Source organism: Sinohyriopsis cumingii, chromosome 1 (genome assembly GCF_028554795.1).
Source record: "Sinohyriopsis cumingii isolate HCF-2022 chromosome 1, ASM2855479v2, whole genome shotgun sequence".
NCBI lineage: Eukaryota > Metazoa > Mollusca > Bivalvia > Unionida > Unionidae > Sinohyriopsis > Sinohyriopsis cumingii.
In genome coordinates this window covers 23,486,742-23,509,426 of record NC_142961.1, presented here as the reverse complement: position 1 = coordinate 23,509,426, position 22,685 = coordinate 23,486,742, and the positions used below count along the sequence as shown (strand labels likewise).

Here is a 22,685-nt window from a genome sequence, read left to right as displayed (position 1 = left end):
TTGAGATATTGCCATGGGGTATTGTAATAAGCACTACAACTTTGTCTCAGTCATTTGAATGAAATGTATATAAGGCTGTATGGCTACAACAGGAAGCAGTGATATCACTGAATTTGCTTTGAAAAAGGAGAGGATTTGTTGAGGACTTCTTGAAATTGGCACAGATCAAATATAATTCATGGGAGTATTTATAACAAAGGTGGTGATTTTGAAATGTGAATTTTGCAGTATTTCCAGCATTGATTTTTGTTGTTTCTAAGTGACAATTTGTATGCCAGTAGGTGGAATGAAGTTTGGTTTCCACGTGGTAGGTATTTGAGTCTAAAGACTACATTATGTGCAGGATTAGAGTATAGTCTGTTAAAATACTGAAAAGTCATGTTTCATTTGTCTAAAATAAAATGGTGATTCACTTGCCTGAGCATAGAGGCTTTCTGAAGGGGAAATTCTAAATGCAAAGTCCCAGTCCCTGACTGCATATTGGACGTAAGATTTGCAGGCTAATTAAGCAATAGTCAAATTTAGATCTTACTAATGGTCTTTAGACTGAAGCTACAACCTGCATTCTGCTTCCCAATTTGTGTTTGCCACAACTCTGATTATATCCAGGGCTTTGTGACATTTATCCCTAAAATATGTGATAGTAAAGGTAATGTACATACAAAAATAACCCCTGAAAATTGTATGTCCTTCACAGTAGTCAAGTTAGAGTTTCATTCATGTGTAGGAGATTATTACATTATGTTGCTTGTGATGTATTTCTGTTTCTATGTACTTACGGAAAACTAAGAAATCTTGGTACATGCAACCACAGGTGATAAAGGAAGATAGTGGATTGGGTGCCTGTGGTTGGAGATGATGTATGAAGTAAAAATAATTAATTTTTTGAAATGCTTGTTTGTCCCTTTGACCTCAAATCATGTTACGGTTTTGGTTAAAGTTATTCATTTGCTTGTATTTCCTCACTCTGTTGATGGACTCTGTTCATAATTAGGATGAGTAATTAGAAGTAAAGGCATTTTCTTTAATTCTTCAGCACACTTTTTTGACCTTGTGGTCAGAATCACAATAATAGAAAATGTGTCTTTAGGTTCTTGTTACAGTTTTTTAATTGCTTATATTTCGTAAATCTCTTTATAGATTTTATTGCCACCTAGGATGAATCATCCTAAAACTAGACCATTCATTGTACACACCTAATCAGCAATTTAATATTGGCTTTATTATAACTTTTAAAAGCAGTGCTTTGATTGTGGGCCCAACACGCAGGACCTGACCTTCTTCTTTTGTTGAGTGTTTACATGGAGGGAAATCTTTAATGAAAGTGGGACCAAGAAACACTTGTGCAGTCACTTTGTATTGACACTGAGCTTTTACAGGACTCCTTTCAGGGCTGGTGTGAGAGGAAGTTGAAAGACATTTTTGATCAAATACTCACTGTATCAGTTGTAGTTAAACTAACGGGCTTGAAATCTTGTAAGCTTTTGGATCATGCAAACCATTTACTCTATATCTTGTTTTTAAATAGCAAAATTCTTGTCGAAGACGAACATCCAATCGAACCTACATTGTCTCTTTATAACACAGAAGATATAGTTGTTCTTAATATAAAAAAATTCTTCACAAGACATGAATTCAATTTTAGACAAACTTGCCATCTTTTCAGTGTTGGTATAGACAGGCATGGGCAACTTCCTCCAGGGTGTGGGCCTGATAACTGATATTTAAAGCCACACCCTACGATGTAAATTAATTGATAAAGCTAAGTCAGTGCTTACTAAATGCTCATTTTATTTGTTAGCCCAATTTCTAAAAATGTCTCATTTTTATAAAAGTGGTAGGGTCATACAAACTTGTCTCTCTATCCAACCATTTGTCCCTCTGCCCATACATCTATTACACCTTAGTTGCAATATGTGTTTAAGTCATTTCAGGCACTGTGATAGGGCATTTGTGTTCCATGAAGACTTGTATAGTTTTTAGTTGTACTGGCTATAGACCAGGAGAGTTTATATGATGGCCTGTGGTCCATCCATCATTCAGCATACATCCATCTATTAGCACAAGTTTGTGTTATATATATATATATATATATATATATATATATATATATATATATATATATATATATATATATATATATGTGTGTGTGTGTGTGTGTGTGGTGTAATATGATAAAACATGTGAAAATGTTTGTAAAATTATTGTTTTAAAGATTTCTCACTAGATATATGTCCCTATTCTTGTAAAACTTTTTGTCCATATTTGAACTAAAAGCATCATTGTGCCTTTTGCAATTACACATTTTTCACCCACTCATTAAATGATGCAGTTGAAGAAAAAAGTCCAGTTGAATCAGTGAATCAACATATTTACTATTAAAATTCAGACTTTCAAAGTTGGATTGTATCATGTGATAATTTTCTTTTCAGGTGATTCTTACATGCGGTTTAGAAAATCAGCTGACGGGCACATCAGAGCCCAGTAGATGTGAATACCAATATACTTTCTCCACTCCATCGGCATGCAAACGGCAACCACGGACAAATACACAGGAACATATGCATACAGAATTGTGATACAGTACAAGAAAGTGTCAATTTGATTCCATTTGTAAATAATAGATACTTTTTAAAAATTGTACCGTTTGTAAACTGAGTTAGGATGAAAGCAAGTGGAACAGCCTTACATTTTTGTCATTCAGTTTAAATACTGTATATGCTCGCTTACAAGTCCCACTGCAAACTGCACAGACCCAGATCTGCCATCACATAATTTGCCTGCAGATTTGGGTCTACACAATTTGTTAGGAGTAATCAGTAGAACAAACAGCATTGATCCTGATCTGTCATTTGAACATGCGATGGCAGATCAGGGTCTCAGTTGTAACCTAATGCTGCAGATATTACATCAAACACACTATTAATTCAACCCTCTGAATAAACATTTAGCTTAGTGCCATGTTTTCAGTTTTCTGAGAATTTTAGACTGATGTAAATAAAATTAGATTTGACTCAGTATTGGATTAAATGTAAGGTTTAGAAAATGAAGCACCCCATTTACATGAATGAATTATTCCTTGTACTTCGTGATCTTTAAATCTGTTTGACTTAATAAATATATTACTTTTGGTAACATCAGAATAATCATTCTCTAAACATGATATTGAAACCAAACTTTATAAGCATTTTCGTGGAGACGTCCAGTCAGCTACATACAGTTTCATATATTCTCCAGATGATTATTGAATGCATGTTTTGAACATGTATGTCCTAGAGTACAAGTATGTTTAGAACAGTGACTCAGTGAATAAATTTTCAAAATTTAAATCAGAATTTTGTCTTGTATATAAACATAAAATGAAGCTCACTCTGTTTCTCAGATATCATGCCATCTTGATTTGCCAAGAACATTGCGATTCATTGGAAGATAATTCAAGTTTTACTTTATTTATTTTATGCCGCATATCTAACAACTGAATGCATCTTGCACATACAGGAGACTTCATGGATGTTCATTTAGAATGAAATGTATGAAATAAGTCCAGTAATTCTTACCACTGGCAAGCCTAAGCAAAAGATTGATCTTGGAATGAGCACAAAACATGCCATTCTGTTTATTACACGATAATAAAATACTGATTTTTTTTAATGAAAACCACAGAGTAGTGAAATGACTGATAAACATTCAGATGCAATGGTGAAAGGTCTCTGTCAGATAACAGAAATTCCATATTCAGATTGTCCCCACAGGTCTCTGTCAGATAACAGAAATTCCATATTCAGATTGTCCCCACAGGTCTCTGTCAGATAACAGAAATTCCATATTCAGATTGTCGCCACAGGTCTCTGTCAGATAACAGAAATTCCATATTCAGATTGTCCCCACAGGTCTCTGTCAGATAACAGAAATTCCATATTCAGATTGTCGCCACAGGTCTCTGTCAGATAACAGAAATTCCATATTCAGAATGTCTCCACAGGTCGATCTTTCACATTGTTCACATCTGTTGTTTTTTGGATGGTAGAGGGTTAAAGTGGTTATAAAGTGATTAGTAGTTTAAAAATATTAATGCTTAGGGATACTAAATTTTAAACTTAGGATTTACTTTTGAACGAGCAAACAGTTTTTTTTATGTGGTATTCATTTTACTCAAATACTCCTTCTAATGTGGTCTGCTGAATAACAAGTTCATCATTCATCCCATAATTCAGTGTCCTCTATGGAAACCTGAATAACTCTGTTGTAAACCTGAATAACTTGGCCATTATATTCCTCTGCTATTTGATTCGGACATTTGTTTCATAGGAACGGTAGTGGATAGAGGGTGCTGAATTGTTTGAATGAGACACCTTAGCCAATTCTATACCTATATGTATATCATTCTAACATTGTTTTATCTGAACCCACTCCCTTTGCATAATAGAAAGATTTTTTTAAAAAATTCGCTGCATTATATCAGTTTGGTAGTTGTCGGTCAGCACGATTGGAATTTTGCTCATGCTACGTCTACAGACTGCTGGTCCTGTAGGGAAGAAAATGTCTGTTTCAGCAGTTTTATATGACCCCCTTTCATGGTGTGAACGCTCCGGATGCACATTCTTTCAGTAAAGAAATAACCAGTTTGATCCCAATAGATTTGTACCAGTTACAATTTTCTTGCAGGAATATAGTGTTAGAATTACTCCTTGTTAGATCAACTAAGGGGCTTGTAATCCAAACCCCCAGCCAGGGATTTTCCCTTGAACCCAAGCCTACTTTTAAGTATTGTGTATTTTGCCAGCTTTTACCCATGCAGATGTCCTCACCATTATGCCTTTGCCCTATATAATATAACAATCTTATTTGTGACATCATGAGGTCATATTATTGCGTTTATTGTTAGCAAAGTATTTTACAGAGATTACCTACATTTTCTTAAGTGATAATAAGGAAATATTTCAGGAATGAAATGGAACATTGTACTCTCAAGTGGTGAAGTCCCAAGTGACAATTCAAAATGTTTCGATTTCATAAGTAAAATATTTCTTGATGTATACTCCAAAAAAAAATAGATTTTCTCTTTAATATACATGTTTTTATACAAAAAACTTCAAATTGCACAAAACTGTTTCTCCATTCTGTGTCATTTTAACAGATGTGATACTACATCCATAAGAACAACTTGACGCATTTTTAGGATATTGATTTTGTACAAATCTTAGATATAATGCTTCACATTGTGGATTTTGTCAAATTAATGTTTTCATATAAAAATGAAGAGACTTTTATTTTTGTTAGGACATTTCTTGTGCAGTTGATACAATGAACATAGCTGTGATGGTGATAACATAGAAACAAGACAGAATTATCCAACAGATTTTGGAAATAACATCATTAAACAAAAGATTTTCATGATTGCAAGTTTACTTTTAAGGATTTTAATTTTTATTTTTGTTTATTTCTACATTCAGATATAATAAAGTAGAGACAAACAGTCATACATATAATTATATTGTTATAAAGGATATACAATGTGTCAATGAAAAAAATGTATATAATTTTATATACAGTGTGACCCCACTATAGCACACTATTATAACATGAATTTGGATATAACATAGTTGCAGTGTGGCTCCCAAATTTTTATATACATGTATTTTTTTTGCACACACGAAAACAAAATCTTGAGGAAAGGTATGAAGAAATTAAAATGTAAAAAGTTTATTATCATTTTGGGGAAGAGATCGTGCATGAATAATACAAGATGATCGTGGAGTGGCTTCTGAAATTTTATATGTATTTTTCTCGTACAAAAAAAGTGTAAAATGTTTATTCTAGGATTGCGTAGGGCTTCGCCAATGTCGCAAACTGCGATTTTATTTTCCTAATTGGCGGTAAAATATAACATCTGCCGATTTTTTTTGTATTGGCGACATTGTTGGCTGTTTGAACTTGTATATACAACCATTGGTTTGGAGTGGAGAAATTCAGAGGCCCCATGAAAGGAAGCTGCAAACCTGATATAAAATGCACTGAAATTTATCTGTTGTTGCATAAACAATTTCTTTGTCCATATTGATAAACCATCTTAATAGTGAATTGTTATATCATAATCCGCTTATGTTGACATCCAGCACGAGTACTGTACGTAGTGAGATATCCATATTTTCTTTTTGTTGTTGACATTTCTGATAGCGGAGATCAACCAGACGAGGCATTATCTCGTAATCTATCTCTCGTCAGATTTTCAGCCACTCACTAGTAATTAACATATTTACATAGATTGACATTTGTGTGTGGATGGTATGTAAAATTCCTCTTCTTTCCACTCAGAATTAAATCCTTCAAAACACCCACATGTTCTGTACTAATCCTTGTTATCAGACCAGAACACCTGCATCTATCGTCCTTTGACACTTTGTTAAATTGAGTGGAAGGCAGCATCACACAGTAATCACAAATGTAAAAATAAAATCTTACTTGTTGGTTTATTCAATAGGCAGGGAAGAACTGTAACTACTATCAACCAAACAATGGCCAGTTCCTTATTTAGAAATGTACCCAGATAAAATAGTTTGCTGAAATTTCAAAGGAAAAATTACCTTTGAAGCACCAACTGTTATGAAAACGTACTAAGTAAATGGAAAAAAATCAGTCTCAATCATGCAATACAATTATTTGATGTTGCCACCACAATAAGAAACGGGCAGCTGACCTTTAGCGGTGACTTCAATAACACATGCACATTTCATCAAGAAAAGCCAACTACAATCTTCAATAAAAACAGAGAACTTTTCTTTAAAAAAGTCAGTTCCAAACTTAAACAAAAGCAATGGAATCTGATGGATTTTTGCATTTTTCAACTTGACTGGAACACGTTTACTGTGCTGTGAAAGTTTCCTTTTTGCAGGGAAAAAGTTTGTGCTTACAAATGCTACTTACCTAATCATTCACAAAGTAAATAAAGTCCTAAATTTTACCTAATCACTCACAAAGTTAACAAAGTCCTTCTGACTTTATGTACTTTGTGGGTGATTAGGTAAAATTTACACATCGATAAATACCCAACCATGATCATTTAATCCTATAGTAAATTTTATCTAATCACTCACAAAGTTAACATAAAGTCCTTTGGACTTTTTATTTACTTTGTGAGTGATTAGGTAAAATTAAATTTACACATCACTAAATACCTAGCCATGATCATTTAATCCTATAATGAAATCGATAATAAATGGATATATGGACCTAAATTAAAAGTGTTATGTGATAAAATGTACTCCCAAAAGCTTAGATGTTAGCAGAAGGTGATTTTGAAGGTAGAGAAGACTAAAATATCTGGATGAAATCACTCGCCTTAAAATGTATGATCACTCACCTTTGTATGTGCTGGAACTGGGGATCATATCCAGGACTAGTGCTGGAACTGGGAATAATACCAAGGGTATGTGCTGGAACTGGATTATAAGGCATGTGTTAGGACTGGGAATTGTACCCAGGGCACGAGCTGGAACAATTTGTTGTCACTACTCCACCTCCTAAATGTGAAGATTTCTTATGATGTATAGTTGATCTTAAATAAAAATTGCTGATCCACTCAAGTGGGAATCTTGTTATGGCCTTTCCTTTTGAATGGATGTAAGTGGGAATCTTGTTATGGTCTTTCCTTTTGAATGGATGTAAGTGGGAATCTTGTTATGGTCTTTCCTTTTGAATGGATGTAAGTGGGATTCTTGTCATGGCCTTTCTTTTTGAATGGATGTAAGTGGGAATCTTGTCAAGGCCTTTACTTTTGAATGGATGTAAGTGGGAATCTTGTCATGGCCTTTCCTTTTGAATGGATGTAAGTGGGAATCTTGTTATGGCCTTTCCTTTTGAATGGATGTAAGTGGGAATCTTGTCATGGCCTTTCCTTTTGAATGGATGGTCTATCAACAATAGATTTTCACCAAAGGTTTCTTATATCTGGTTGGTCCTAGATGCAAATTGTCCTTAATGAAAATGGTACTAGTCTTACATCCAGTATGGCCACTGTGGTGGTCATATTGAAAATGTTAATGCTGTGTGATCATATTGACATAATTTTAACCAAAAGACTTGTATAGTGTTTTGTCAGTCCTAAATGAAAATGGTGCCAATCTTACATCCAGTCAAATCTCTATGGTGGCCATCTTGAAAATCTTGTTATTGCTCAAGAATATCTGAGATTGTTTCAACACTCAGCAGATAAAAGAAAGTAATAGCCTTCTCTTATATTCCTAGAAATTCTTTTCAGATTGAGGAGTGTCAGTCTATTTGAGGGACTCTTTTTTTTCAATAATTTGTCAGTCTGAATGCAGCTGTAGTTTGAAAGATTCTTCCTAATGTTTTAATTTCTGCCAGGATAAGTATAAATGTGCAGAAAGTGAGTTGCATTAAAAACAGACCAAACATGTGAGAAATATTTTATTTATGTTATAGATAACATTGGAATAAATGTACATCATCATTGTTTATTTGGTAATGAACAAATGAATAAATAAAAATACAGTAAAAGTAAGTAAATTCCCTATAAAACCATTTGCTTTGGTGCATGGGATAAAAGGTAAAAGAGTCGGGGCTGATGTAGATGGTAAATTCCAGTCAAATATTTATTCAGGTGAATGTTTCATTTAGAATGAATGTTATTTTTACATGGAGTATATTGCAGAAAAGAGGCATAACACATAATTGCATGAGACAGTTATAAAACCATCATTTTTCAGTCGTTAATCAAGGCCTGTATAATTCTGATCAAAGCTCATAAATTTTGATGAACCAAAACCATCCAAATCATACTAGATGAAGTTAGCTGAAAGAAACTGACAAAAATTTAGCATGTCAGCTCTTTGTCATGACTAAAATTACATGTTAATAACATGAAACTATAAGACGAAAAGTATTTAAATTACATATTTGGACAAACTGGATGCATTCTCTAATTACTGATATGCCCTAATTGCAATAACTAAAGGAAGGCATACTATTTGCTGCTGTCCATCCATGTTAGACTGCACAAAAACTATTAATTTTTGAGTCATAAAACTAGATAAACATTGTCATGGCCCTAAGTAGATGACCTGATTAGATTTTAAGGCCATTACAGCAATTTTGTTAATTTTTGAAACTTTTTTAATCAAATCCTTGTTAGCATGATGTAGCAAAATGCACTTATGTCTGTATGCATTGTACTGATGACTTTGATTTTCATGCCATTATAGCGAAATTTCAAATTTATTGAACTTTTTGAACCAGACTTTTATGTTTTGCATTGCGAACTTTACATGCATACATGCTTTTACAAACACAAATCTAGTTTTGTGGTCTGCATTCAAACAAATCTAGTTTTGTGGTCTGCATTGGGGGTGGGGGATACATGCTTTACAAACACAAATCTAGTTTTGTGGTCTGCATTGGAGGTGGGGGATATATGCTTTACAAACATAAATCTAGTTTTGTGGTCTGCATTGGGGGTGGGGGATACATGCTTTACAAACACAAATCTAGTTTTGTGGTTTGCATTCAAACAAATCTAGTTTTGTGGTCTGCATTGGGGGTGGGGGATACATGCTTTACAAACACAAATCTAGTTTTGTGGTCTGCATTGGAGGTGGGGGATATATGCTTTACAAACACAAATCTAGTTTTGTGGTCTGCATTGGGGGTGGGGGATACATGCTTTACAAACACAAATCTAGTTTTGTGGTCTGCATTCAAACCTAGTTTTGTGGTCTGCATTGGGGGTGGGGGATACATGCTTTACAAACACAAATCTAGTTTTGTGGTCTGCATTGGAGGTGGGGGATATATGCTTTACAAACACAAATCTAGTTTTGTGGTCTGCATTGGGGTAGGGGATACATGCTTTACAAACACAAATCTAGTTTTGTGGTCTGCATTGGGGTGGGGGATACATGCGTTACAGAAAAATCTAGTTTTAGGGTCTGCATTGGGGATGGGAGATACATGGTTTACAAACAAATCTAGTTTGTGGTCTGCATTGGGGGTGGGGGATACATGCTTTACAAACACAAATCTAGTTTTGTGGTCTGCATTGGGGGTAGGGGATACATGCTTTACAAACACAAATCTAGTTTTGTGGTCTGCATTGGGGTGGGGATACATGCATTACAGAAAATCTAGTTTTGTGGTCTGCGTTGGGGATGGGAGATAAATGGTTTACAAACAAATCTAGTTTGTGGTGTGCATTGGGGGTGGGGGATACATGCTTTACAAACACAAATCTAGTTGTGTGGTCTGCATTGGGGGTGGGGGATACATGCGTTACAGAAAAATCTAGTTTTGTGGTCTGCATTGGGGGTGGGGGATACATGCGTTACAGAAAAATCTAGTTTTGTGGTCTGCATTGGGGATGGGAGATACACAGTTTACAAACAAATCTAGTTTGTGGTCTGCATTGGGGGTGGGGGGATACATGCTTTACAAACACAAATTTAGTTTTGTGGCCTTCACTGGTGGTATACATACTTTTCACACAAATATCATTTAATTCATGTTGAAATATTGTTTGGAGATGAGTTGCATTTAAGTGGGTGGGATGCCCCAATTAACATTTAAAATACCAGCTGTTTATTGTAGAAGAGTTATCACCAAAATTGGAAATCTGATGTTTTAATTTCTCAGTTTCTTGAGTTTCTACTTTTCCATGGACAGTAATTTTTTAATTTTTTTCATGAATTCTTAATATTTTAAATGCCTGCCATTAAGGCAGAGAATTTCATGATGTTGTGCACCCATCCATTTGTCTTTCTATCTTTAGTTACCAATTTTGTTCCCCCACAATAATTCTTGTTCTCCTACATCTACAGGTACAAAATTATATAGACGGTTTGCACTAAGGCAAAGGAAACCTGCAGATTTTGTGCTCAGCCATCAAGTTTGGTGATTGAAGAAAAATGGTTTACACAGAATAAAATTAGTTCTATATAACGTGAACCAGAACCAAAAAGTCATATTGCCATGGGGTTTTAATGATAAGAATTTGTATGATGTTTGATTAGTTCTCAATTAAAATGGTGTTACTCCCAAATCCAATATGGCTAACACTGCTGCCATCTTGAGAATCTTTTTATCACTACTCCTGAACAGCTGGTCATATCAACATGGGGATTTTACAAAAAGACTTATTTTGATGTCTAGTTAGTCCGAAATGAAAAGGGTGCTGATCAGACATCCAGTATGGCCACTACTGTGGCCATCTTGAAAAATCTTGTCACTACTTCTCCTGAATTGATGATTTTAGCATGGTGTTTTCACTGAAAAACGTTTTATGATGTATAGTTGGTCATAGACAAATTGTGTCAATGACCTCCATAATGGCTATCTGGAAAATCTTATTATTGCCAGTTCTCTAGATGGCTGGTCACGTTGATTTGGCTTTTCACCACAAGTCTTCTTGTCATGTCTAGTTAGTCTGCAGTGGAAATAGTGCGCATCTGGTGCCCAGTATGGTCACCATGGCAACCATCTTGAAAATGTATTTATTGTTACTTCTCCAAAATGCAAAGTCATGTCAACATGCAGTTTTGACCAGAAGACATCTTGCTGGTCCTAAATTAAAATAGTGCTGATCTGACGACCATCTTAAAAATCTTGTTGCTATACCTGTTAAATGGAAAGTCATTTTGACATGGGGTTTTCATGAGACGAGTTCTATAGGCAATATGAAAATGTTCAATATGGCCAGTTTGAAATTAGTGTCTCTACTCTCAATGGGATCATTTTCATTTTGGGTTTAAAATGATATTAAGTGCAATCTAGGCTATACATGGTAGCCATTATAACTTGTGGAACCATCACATGGGAAGATTTCTCATGTACCCACATTGGCAGAGCCCGAGATTCTAACCCACATGGACAGAGGTGAGATGGTAGTGATTGGTAAAAGCAAGTGCTTTAGGATACTCAGCCACATGTGGCCTTCCAAATGGATAGTTATATCGACATGGAGTTTATACCAATATACATTTTATGACATCTAGTTGGCCCTAAATGAAAATGTTGTCAATCGTATATCAAATATGGCTGCCATGATGGCTCTCTTGAAACTCATGTTGTTGCTACTAACCATTAATCAGTGGTCCTATTTGGTCCTAAATGAAAATGTGTCAAACTGACATCCAATATGTTCTCCACAGCAATTAATATGAAAATCTTGTTAATACTGAAGAATATAAGAGATGCATGATTTCAAAACTCTGCAGTTAAAAGGAAGAAATGGTCTTGTCTTGAATCCAAGGAAATTCTTTTCACCCATTACAGCATCAGTCCATTTGAAGGACTCTTGTTTTGTTTTTTTGTTGTCTGTCAATGACTATACCAACTATAGCATTAGTGGTGTCATTTTCTTAATTTTCAACAGGATCATTGTTCATTTCATAGCCTATCACAAATTACCTCTATTATAATCTATACATTAATGAATTCATTGTTTTAGTATAGGTGACTTCTGTACACACATTGCTGGCTGGTAATACCTGCACCAGTATTTATGTGTATCAACGATTTACATATAGTTATTTGTCAGCATTGCAGTGTAAATTTATAATGATAATGAGTATGGGTTTTCAATTACAGACGATTCAAAAATAAGTTTAGAACTGAACTTCACTATTTAACTTTAAGTACCATATGCATTCTCATGATGACTGCTCCAGTGGCCTAAGTAGTTAGAGTGTGTGCCTCAGATGTGGGAGGTAACAGGTTCAAACCCTGGCCAAGTCATATCAAAGATTTATAAAAATGGTACTAGTAGCTACCTCACTTGGTGCCTAGCATTAAGAGGTTAGTGTTAGGACTGGTCGGACTGGATGATACCACAGTGCTAGACATCACCATAGACTGCCATACTGCAGACATCGTAGGGATATGAATAAAATTGTTAAAGCTATGTTAAAAATTCAAAACACACCCATTCCCACGATGAGCAAATTATTACAACATATTTCTATGCCGACATAAATGAAACAGAAAGCTCAGTCTCTGAAGACATACAAATGTGCTATAGGTTCAGGAAGTTGTAATTCCAAAAAAGTCACTTTGATACACAGGTTATTTTGCTTTGGAATCCTTCATGCACATTAACCGTTTCAACATCCAACTATATTCACTGATAGTCAACAAAGATAAAGCATGTTTTTTAACATAGAAAATGTAAATCGGAAATATATAGAAAATATTTTCCAGTTTGTGTTTTATACATCACAGACAAAATATTAGTACTGCACTAATTTTTGGTATATTTTTATCAAAGCAGTCTACACAAGTGTATGCTAAGTTTACCTGAAATACAAGTGACATGTTAATACACATACAACCAAAAACACAAAATAATTCCAAATATGTATCAGTTAAAGATTATCTTCAATTGAATCAATCATATACAATCTTCTTGATCAGACATTCACTCCATCAGTATCGTTTCTTAACTACTGTACACGTAACTGCATTTACCTGCGCCCAAATGTACGTTCCAGTGCTATCTGTTTACATGATCTGCATTGCGCTTAATAAAATGTGGGCAGAAAAAAATAAAATCAATTCATCTTGAATTTGTTTGAAGAGAAAGGTACAAGTCTTATAGAAATAATCAATTCATCTTGAATTTGTTTGAAGAGAAAGGTAGAAGTCTTATAGAAATAATACTTCTGATGCTGACTGTAGAGAACAGCCATGTTGTTTTGAAAGATATAAGACATTCATAGATCAGAGTTTTAAATATAATATTTCTGTTTTTTTTCTAGGGATGAAAAGTAGGAAATAGTTGACATACACTACAAACAAAATACATTTCCAACATGCTAATTAACTTGACACCTACTTATCAAACTGCCTATGGAAGGGGCTGTCAGTATGGTCCTGGACTCGTAGGTATGATGTTGCATCTTATGAATCAGAATGTCAGAAATTAGAAGTAGTACAAGTAAATTTCCACCACTTCTAATTACTGTTAGGGCTTTTATTACATTCACTGCAACAGGCCTAATAGTGATTACAAGTGGCATCATTACACTAACTGAAGTAGGCCTAACAGATTATAAAGGGCCTTGTTACACTCACTGAATTAGGCCTAACAGATTGCAAGGGGCCTTGTTAAACTCTGAAGTAGGCCTAACAGATTATAAAGGGCCTTATTACACTCACTGAAGTAGGCCTAACAGATTACAAGGGGCCTTGTTAAACTCTCTGAATTAGGCCTAACAGATTGCAAGGGGCCTAGTTACACTCTGAAGTAGGCCTAACAGATTATAAAGGGCCTTGTTACACTCACTGAAGTAGGCCTAATAGATTACAAGGAGACTTTTTACACTCACTGAAGTAGGCCTAACAGATTACAAGGGGCCTTGTTACACTCCCTGAAGTAGGCCTAATAGATTACAAGGAGACTTTTTACACTCACTGAAGTAGGCCTAACAGATTACAAGGGGCTTTGTTACAATCTCTGAAGTAGGCCTAACTATATTTCAAGGAGCCTTGTTACACTCTGAAGTAGGCCTAATATATTTCAAGGAGCCTTGTTACACTCTGAAGTAGGTCTAATATATTACAAGAGCCTTGTTACACTCTGAAGTAGGCCTAATATATTACAAGGGCCTTGTTACACTCTCTGAAGTAGGCTTAATATATTACAAGGGCCTTGTTACACTCTCTGAAGTAGGCCTAACAGATTATAGAATGCTCAGATCTAGGTTATGGGTGTTTATCTGTTAAATATCTATTGAGATCTACTGTAAATACTTGCTTCTTTGTCAGGTCAAACTGCAGACAATATGGATCCTGATCTGCCATCACATGATGTGTCAACAGATCAGAGTCTGTGTTTTATTGCATTGATTACTCCCAACAAATGGCACAGACCCAGATCTGCCAGGATATTATGCAATGGCAAATATGGATCTGTGCATTTTGCAGTTAGATAAATAGATTAATAGACATGGCATTGTAAAGTATTAATGTACTGAGTGCAGTACCATTTACAATAGAGAAGATGGAATGCTAATAATTTTGTTGAAAATTCTTGATGGGTTATTTTATAAATGTGTGTGAAACTTGTTCAAAAATCCTGAGAAAAAAAACTGCTGGTCCTGTCCATAGACAACTAATCCTTCATTTCATCATAAGACAAAATGTAGTCAGTGACTGGTAAATTCAGGTGGACATACCTTTAGTAAGGTTATTATATATATCAGGTAGGCATTCCGAAGTAAGGTTTTTTACATAATGAAACATGGAACATAAAGACATAAGATATATATATGTCAAATTTTTATATATTTTTTTGTTAAATTTAGCATAAAAAGATCACTATTTAGCAACCAGGACAATTATGCCTCATGTCTAGCCATATATACATAACCCATCTTAAGGTTATGAATCATAACCTAACCATTGATGACAAGTCTAATATATAGTCTGAATAAGAATCAGGGTTGTCCTCATCCCTTGGGGTTTCATCAATGACAATATCAGAACTAGACCCAGTCTTCAAAGATTAGGTTGTGATATCCAACGTACAGCAGCTAATGACGAGTTCATCAGTGGATTGTGACTGGATCAAATGCATCCACATCCGCTGAACAGTTATAGATCTTTCAGCTCAGCACTGTGAATGATATCCATGTCTGTTAATTTCCACATCAGCATCTTCAAATTTAGACAAATTTACCCATTCAAGTATCTGCATCATTCAGTTTTCTTTAAACTAATTAACATTTTTACTTAATGCATGTTTTTGATGTAATTTTTCTAATAACTAGACCATGTCTGTTTATCTGAGGCATGCGATGGCTCTCGTAACGGCTTAGCCTGTATAAAAAATGAATTCTTCCTTAACTCCAGGGCCAACGTAGTTTATTACATGTACACACACCACTCTTATTCAGGATATATTGAACGAGTAGTATTGCTCTGTATATTGATAAAAATGGTGTTGAAATCATTAGTGTGTGAAATGAATTTAGTAAATGTAGCTACATTATGAGATGCAGAAGAGTATTTGGAATTACAAGCATCTAATAAACACAAATTAAATGCATGTTATTTATTGTCTCATATCCCCAAGATTAGTCATCAAAAACAATTCACCATTATAATTTTTCACTTGGTTTTTAATATTCCCTTTATAAAAATGTAAAATTTGTAGATTAAATTTCTTCAGGAGGCCAGAAAATCAATCTGCCCAGATATATTGGCTACTCAATTTTTTGCCGTAGTCCACCATGAAATTGGCTGGCATCAGACGGGCGGGCCAGTACAATTTCACATCCTAGTATCCATATCATAATGGATGCCACCACCAGTTGAATGGCAAAGCATGAATTAAAATGGGCTGTAACATACTCCTTAAATATGTTTTGGATGTTGGTAAAAAAAAACTTTACCAAGGTGTTCTTAATATAAAGCTTCATTGTAAATTTGCTTCCTATCCATGAAGTACTGCAAAATATAACTGAGTGGAAACAAAATTTGTGATGAATGTGGCAGATGGGCATCAGTAACATTATATGCTCCCCTCACAGATATGACTGGGGCATTAAAACGGTCATGTTTAATGCCTCTTAGGTAAACAGAGTAGCACAGATAAATACCAGACTTTGATGTACTGATGCATCATCCTATGACAGGGTCTTCAGGAAGAAATACTTTATCAATACTGCAATTGTAAAATATGAAAAACAAGTTAATATCTTCAATATGAAGTGACATAAGATTTTGTGCACAAAGTAATAGATGTTTCTCACATTACTATTTGTCTACAGTGACGTAGCTACCAGTATGAAAATATGCAACTGCTTACACATTAAGCTAAGGAAGAAAAAACGGAATTTAAAAAAGAACGAATTATGAGCAATTATAGTCCTTGAGGTATGTAATCTCTCTATGTAGTTATTAATGTTCTTTTAAACATTCTCTTGGTATGTGTGTGTATATCAGTTGGTATGTGTGTATATAACTCTTGGTATGTGTGTGTATATCAATTGGTATGTGTATATCATTTGGTATGTGTGTGTATATCAATTGGTATGTGTGTATATCATTTGGTATCTGTGTGTATAACTCTGGTATCTGTGTGTATAACTCTTGGTATGTGTGTGTATATCAATTGGTATGTGTGTGTATATCAATTGGTATCTGTGTGTATATCATTTGGTGTGTGTGTGTATAACTCTGGTATCTGTGCGTATAACTCTTGGTATGTGTGTGTATATCCTGTAGTTTTATTAGCCAGAAATTTTAAAAATGCAAATGTCCACAGGTGAATTCAGACCTCCATCTATAAAATGTTGGCACAAAAACAGATGACAACACCAGATTTGTGGTTTTAACTGAAATGGCACAACATATTTATCCTTTATTCCCTGCAAGATATATTTCAGAGAGTTTATAGCATACAGAACATCCCCAACTCCCATTTTGAAAACAACAACAAAAATATCCCAAAAAGTGTTGCTGAAAACAGGTATAAACAAAGTTATTTGCAAGAAGCTTGGTAGTTAACATCTCTACAATGGACATAACATACTCAAGTGCATCTACATCTTCTGTGGTCCAATTTAGAGTTTTAAAAAGGAATTAGACTTTTCCATCAAATGTGAAGCAATTCTGATCCCAAGGGTGAAATTTTCTTATCCTACACCTATGCATATGAAGGTTTCTTTTAGGACTTTTCCTGTCCTACACCCATGCATATCAAGGATTCTGTTGGGACTTTTCCTATCCTACACCCATGCATCTCAATGATTCCATTAGGACTTTCCTGCCCCACACCTTTACATAGCAGGGGTTATATTGGGACTTTTGTTGTCCCACAGCTACACATAGCAAGGATTCTATTAGGACTTTTCCAATCCTACACCTCTGCATAGAAAGGATTCTGTTAATCTTCACCAACTTTCCAGGACAAAAAAGACATTTATGAAAAACCTGGTAATTTCATAATATTGATGATAGTCAAAATATTAATGTGAAATAAATCTACTGATGGAATTGTTCAAAGAAAAAATAATGTGAACATGTGTTTTACAAAATGTGCTAATGTTATCACAATCTTACAAATATGAGACTTGATTTCTACAAGAAATTATTTATCTGTCAAAATCAACTTTTAATGTACACAAGTGTGTCTACAAGAAATCGCTCTTTGTGCAAGCAACACCATGTTAAATCCGAACTCAAGTTACTGGCATATCCCCCCCATTTTTATGACTGGTCTCCCACCCACACCCTATGACTATGACCCTGGGGTAGTAGCCCAAATCCTGTGTTCTGCTGTGAATGCATGTGTGAAGTGTGATAAAATATATTTTAAAATGCCACTGTAATTGCAATTTTTATATATTTTACCTTTTGCCCGTCTCAGGAATCTCTGAATAAGAGTCAAATGAATCATTTCATGTGAATGATTATCCATTGTGAAAAATTATATACCAAATTTCATTGACCTCTACCCAGCAGTTTAGAATGGGATAGACAGAAGGAGGGTGCTAATATCCCCTTTGATAAAATGTGAGGGTAATTAAAATGTGTATATTTAAGTTACTTGAGTGGCTTGCTCCCTTCTGAACTCCATCATCTTAGTTTTTAATTTCTTTACATTAGTAACTTGTTTTGCACTTTGAAAAACATGGAGTTATTCTTTTGGAAAAAATTAACAGAAAGGCCAACGGTGTTAATTATAACTGTATGCACAAACTTGGCCATGTTCATCTCATCATAAGGATAGGGCATTTGGGGTTTGTGAAACCAACAAACCCAAGATGTACTACATTACTGTATATACTCACTTTAATATAAGTCAAGCAAAACTGAAAACAACAAAAATCCTGATCTGCCGTAGCATAATGTGTCTGCTGATCAGGGTATGTTTTGTTTGTTCTACAGGTTACTTCTAACAAACTACACAGACTCAGATCTACTTCTCTTATTAAGAAATGAAAAAGAATTCTTTTAATCATCATAAGTACAGTACTATGGAAGAAAATAATAAAGTTAATGTAAATCATACAAGATCTTTGGAAAACAAGAACAATTTACAACCTGCTGTAAATTAAGTACACTGGCTCCATGTTGTAGAAAACCCAATGTGAAAATGATTTTCCATGTAATGACCCGTGCTTGGGGACATATTAAGCTTTAATGACCCGTACTTGGCAACATAATAAGATAACAGTCATACGAGAATATTTACATTAACCTACACATTCGGAATTGATTTTGGATTGCTTGGACCTATGCCATGTAACAGTATCAGTTGTTTTATAAAAAAAAAATTCCTTCAGGCTTAAGAAGCGTTGCCTTATAAGCAAATTAAAATTAGCTTACCATGTATGTAGGAATTTAGAGCACAGTACACAAGCACAAATAGTGGAGACCCAGACTATGTGTTGCATACTTCTCTAGTAGACCAAGGTTTATATTGTTTATATAACACGCTATTATAAGTATGAGAAGGGACACTAATCTGCTAGCACTTGATGAAACATATAATCTACTTCAAAACTGTCTGCAGTCAGGTGGTGTAAATTATATACAGATAAATACAGTAGTTTCAAGGGGGAAAATATCATATTTTGTGAGTACTTGATTGGTCTCAAAAGTCTAGCTGCGAGTGGAATGAGCAATCATGAGTTTTCTAAATGTGCAAAAATAACATTATCAACTTGTAATAAGTTGTTCTTTATGTAAATAATTTGAATAAGGTCAACAATTCTAAAACAATTTAATAATCACAAGCTTAAGTGTGTTTGCTGCAAGTCTATTTATATATTTCACATACTGAATATATAGCAATTAAAATCATTTTAATCTGACAATAATTGACTGTACTGTCAATAACATGTGGCATCTCTGACTTTAACACCTGGATTTGTGGTCAAAATGCAAAATCATATATCTATTGAGCTTGTGATTTTATTTTGACCAATCAGAAATAACATTACTATTAAGAGCTTATTTCTGATTGGCTGATAGTGGAAAATCAAGCTCAGACTTTTATCATCTCCAGGCCAGGTCTCTCAGACTCCAAGAGACTGAAGAAAACAAAAACCAAGCATATTTTGATACTTGTGTTGTATTTTGATTATTTAACATCTGCCATTGCAATATTTCTGGAAATATTTGGGATATAGTGCAGGACTCAAAGCTGCTAATTAAAATTGAAATGAAGGTACATTATAGTCATATAAATGTTTAAAGTAATTGGCAAACTCATTAATGAGAAAAATATTTCCTGTTTGGAAATGAATTACCTGTAATGACCTGATTAACTTGATATAAGAAAGGCAATGATTACAAAAATAAACTTTATTTTCTTCAACATGTTATGCCCTGAGTTTTGCTTTTATGGTTTTAGGTCTCCAACTAACTGCCTATGTAACAAAAGACATAACAAGTCTCAAATAAAAGTGTGACTGAGCTTGTAATATCTCTTTTCATTGATTTTAATAAACATATGTAGCCATGATTAGTTGTTGTTTGATGAAACCCAATTGTAGTAAATTCTGCACTCCCTTATTATAACATTGTAGTTGGGGTCCCTAACTGCAAACCATTTTCTGTACCAATCCATGTTATAATGAAAATTATAAAATTTTATGAATGCACTTGTGAGGGGAATATAAAAAAATGCCCATCACATATATAGTAATAAATTAAGTTTATGCAAATTAAATATACTTTTTTCACTTGATATTATTTATGCATTTAATTTGGTCAAATACTGTTTTAAAAAAGAAATAATGATACAATAGTAAGCTTCTTGTTTGTTTTCAGCCTACAAAATCATATACATGGTAGACCAGTTCGATTATTATGGGATTCACACAAATTTTTCAGCTAATAGTTGTTGAAAATTCTGAATCATCAATCCAAACTAGATAGAAATAGAAGGGCATGGAGCATTACCTCCGCTTCCTCTGGCTTCAGTGTCCTTCGTTGCCCCCTCATGTCAATTAAGACTTGTTTACAAATCTCTGTGCTTTTTTATTTAATCCAATTGTGCTAATTTAATGTAGGTTAAACACATGAATGTGCTTTTGTCTTTTTCAACTTTCAAAATATTAAATTCTAAATTCATAATTGATATAATCTTTTTATTTATAAAAATATACCCTTGATTACAAAAAGTGCCCTTTGCTTAAACAAATTGTTCCTTTTACTAAACTTTACCCTCTTTCCCTTTCTCCTGTAAAAAATTCCCTGATGAAACACTTAATTAAAGAAAATGTTATTTCATTTTTTAATTTGTATAAGTTTACACACATGGTCCATAACTGTAATGTGCTATATCCTAAAGCATTTTAAAATGAAGTGTATTATAATGAGTGAAATATGTACTTAAAATACAAGAACATATATGTACTTCCTCTGTATCATTAAATACGCTACTGAAGTCTGTATTTTTGCTTTAACTACATGTAGGTAAATATCACAAAATTTTGTTCATGATGATAAAAGTAATAGGGAGAACAGAGTCATGCCCGCAGGGCTGTGACTCAACTGTACTGATTTTGAATCAACTGACTGCTTCCAGCTCTAGCTCCGCTTCAGTTGCTGCGTCTCTTTGAGGGTTACTTTCTTCAGTGGATTTATCTGCCCCTGCTTGAGCCTCACTTTTATTACAATCATCTGAACACTCCAACATTTGGTTACTAAAAGTCTCATTTTGGTCATCTCTTGTAGTCTGCATCTGTCTTGTGCCACTGCCCATATTGCCCACCTTTTCTTTACTTTGATATTCTGAAGGGTTACTGTCCATCTCTTCTGTATAACTCTTGGTTGATGACAATGTTCGAGTGACCTTTCCATTTCGATGCTTATCATCATTTATATCAGGCTTATATGAACTCAGAGCCTTTTCAACCTCCTCTTGTTCTCTGTCTGCCAGTTCTTGCCATCTTTTCAAGTTTGCACTAAAACAGGAATGTTTTGATAGTGAGGAATGTTTTGATCAGTGAGTATCAAAGGAATAAATCCTGCTATTTTTAAAATTGCTCAGTATTGTTTTTTTTTTAAAAGGCCATACTATATCCAAATTATTTTAAAGTTAATTTTCTGATGGAGAAGAAATTTGGCAATCTGTGATGATAACCTTTTCTTTTTAGCAGTTTATATCTTACAATGCAATGAAAACCAAATGTATTGTTTTTCCTCCCAAGTCCTTGTGTCTGAATGCAGGGGCCATTAGTAAGCTTTCTTCAAAACCTGCATTCCAGTCATACTTTAGATGTATTAGTCTTCATTGGGCAAGTCAACTTTATCAGTCATACTTTACATATATTAGTCTTCATTGGGCAAGTCAACTTTATCAATCATACTTTACATGTATTAGTCTTTATTGGGCAAGTCAACTTTATCAATCATACTTTACATGTATTAGTCTTCACTGGGCAAGTCAACTTTATCAATCATACTTTACATGTATTAGTCTTTATTGGGCAAGTCAACTTTATCAATCATACTTTACATGTATTAGTCTTTATTGGGCAAGTCAACTTTATCAGTCATACTTTACATGTATTAGTCTTCACTGGGCAAGTCAACTTTATCAGTCATACTTTACATATATTAGTCTTCACTGGGCAAGTCAACTTTATCAATCATACTTTACATGTATTAGTCTTTATTGGGCAAGTCAACTTTATCAATCATACTTTACATGTATTAGT

General features: G+C 34.3%; 2 protein-coding genes across 11 annotated transcripts in view; one reads left to right on the top strand and one right to left on the bottom strand.

The window, feature by feature from the left end:
• LOC149806552 (glucosidase 2 subunit beta-like) overlaps positions 1–3,329 on the top strand; it is a 71,686-nt gene extending 68,357 nt beyond the window's left edge. For all 4 annotated transcript variants that reach the window (XM_089954384.1, XM_089954390.1, XM_089954398.1 and 1 more), the window contains one exon: positions 2,433–3,329. In XM_089954384.1, the coding sequence (XP_089810510.1) occupies positions 2,433–2,579 (147 nt within the window). In that variant the 3' untranslated portion in view covers positions 2,580–3,329. The remainder of the gene's footprint in view (positions 1–2,432) is intronic.
• Positions 3,330–8,414: 5,085 nt separating this feature from the next.
• LOC149806550 (putative 3',5'-cyclic phosphodiesterase pde-5) overlaps positions 8,415–22,685 on the bottom strand; it is a 256,230-nt gene continuing 241,959 nt past the window's right edge. For all 7 annotated transcript variants that reach the window (XM_089954339.1, XM_089954332.1, XM_089954365.1 and 4 more), the window contains one exon: positions 8,415–21,929. In XM_089954339.1, the coding sequence (XP_089810465.1) occupies positions 21,533–21,929 (397 nt within the window). In that variant the 3' untranslated portion in view covers positions 8,415–21,532. The remainder of the gene's footprint in view (positions 21,930–22,685) is intronic.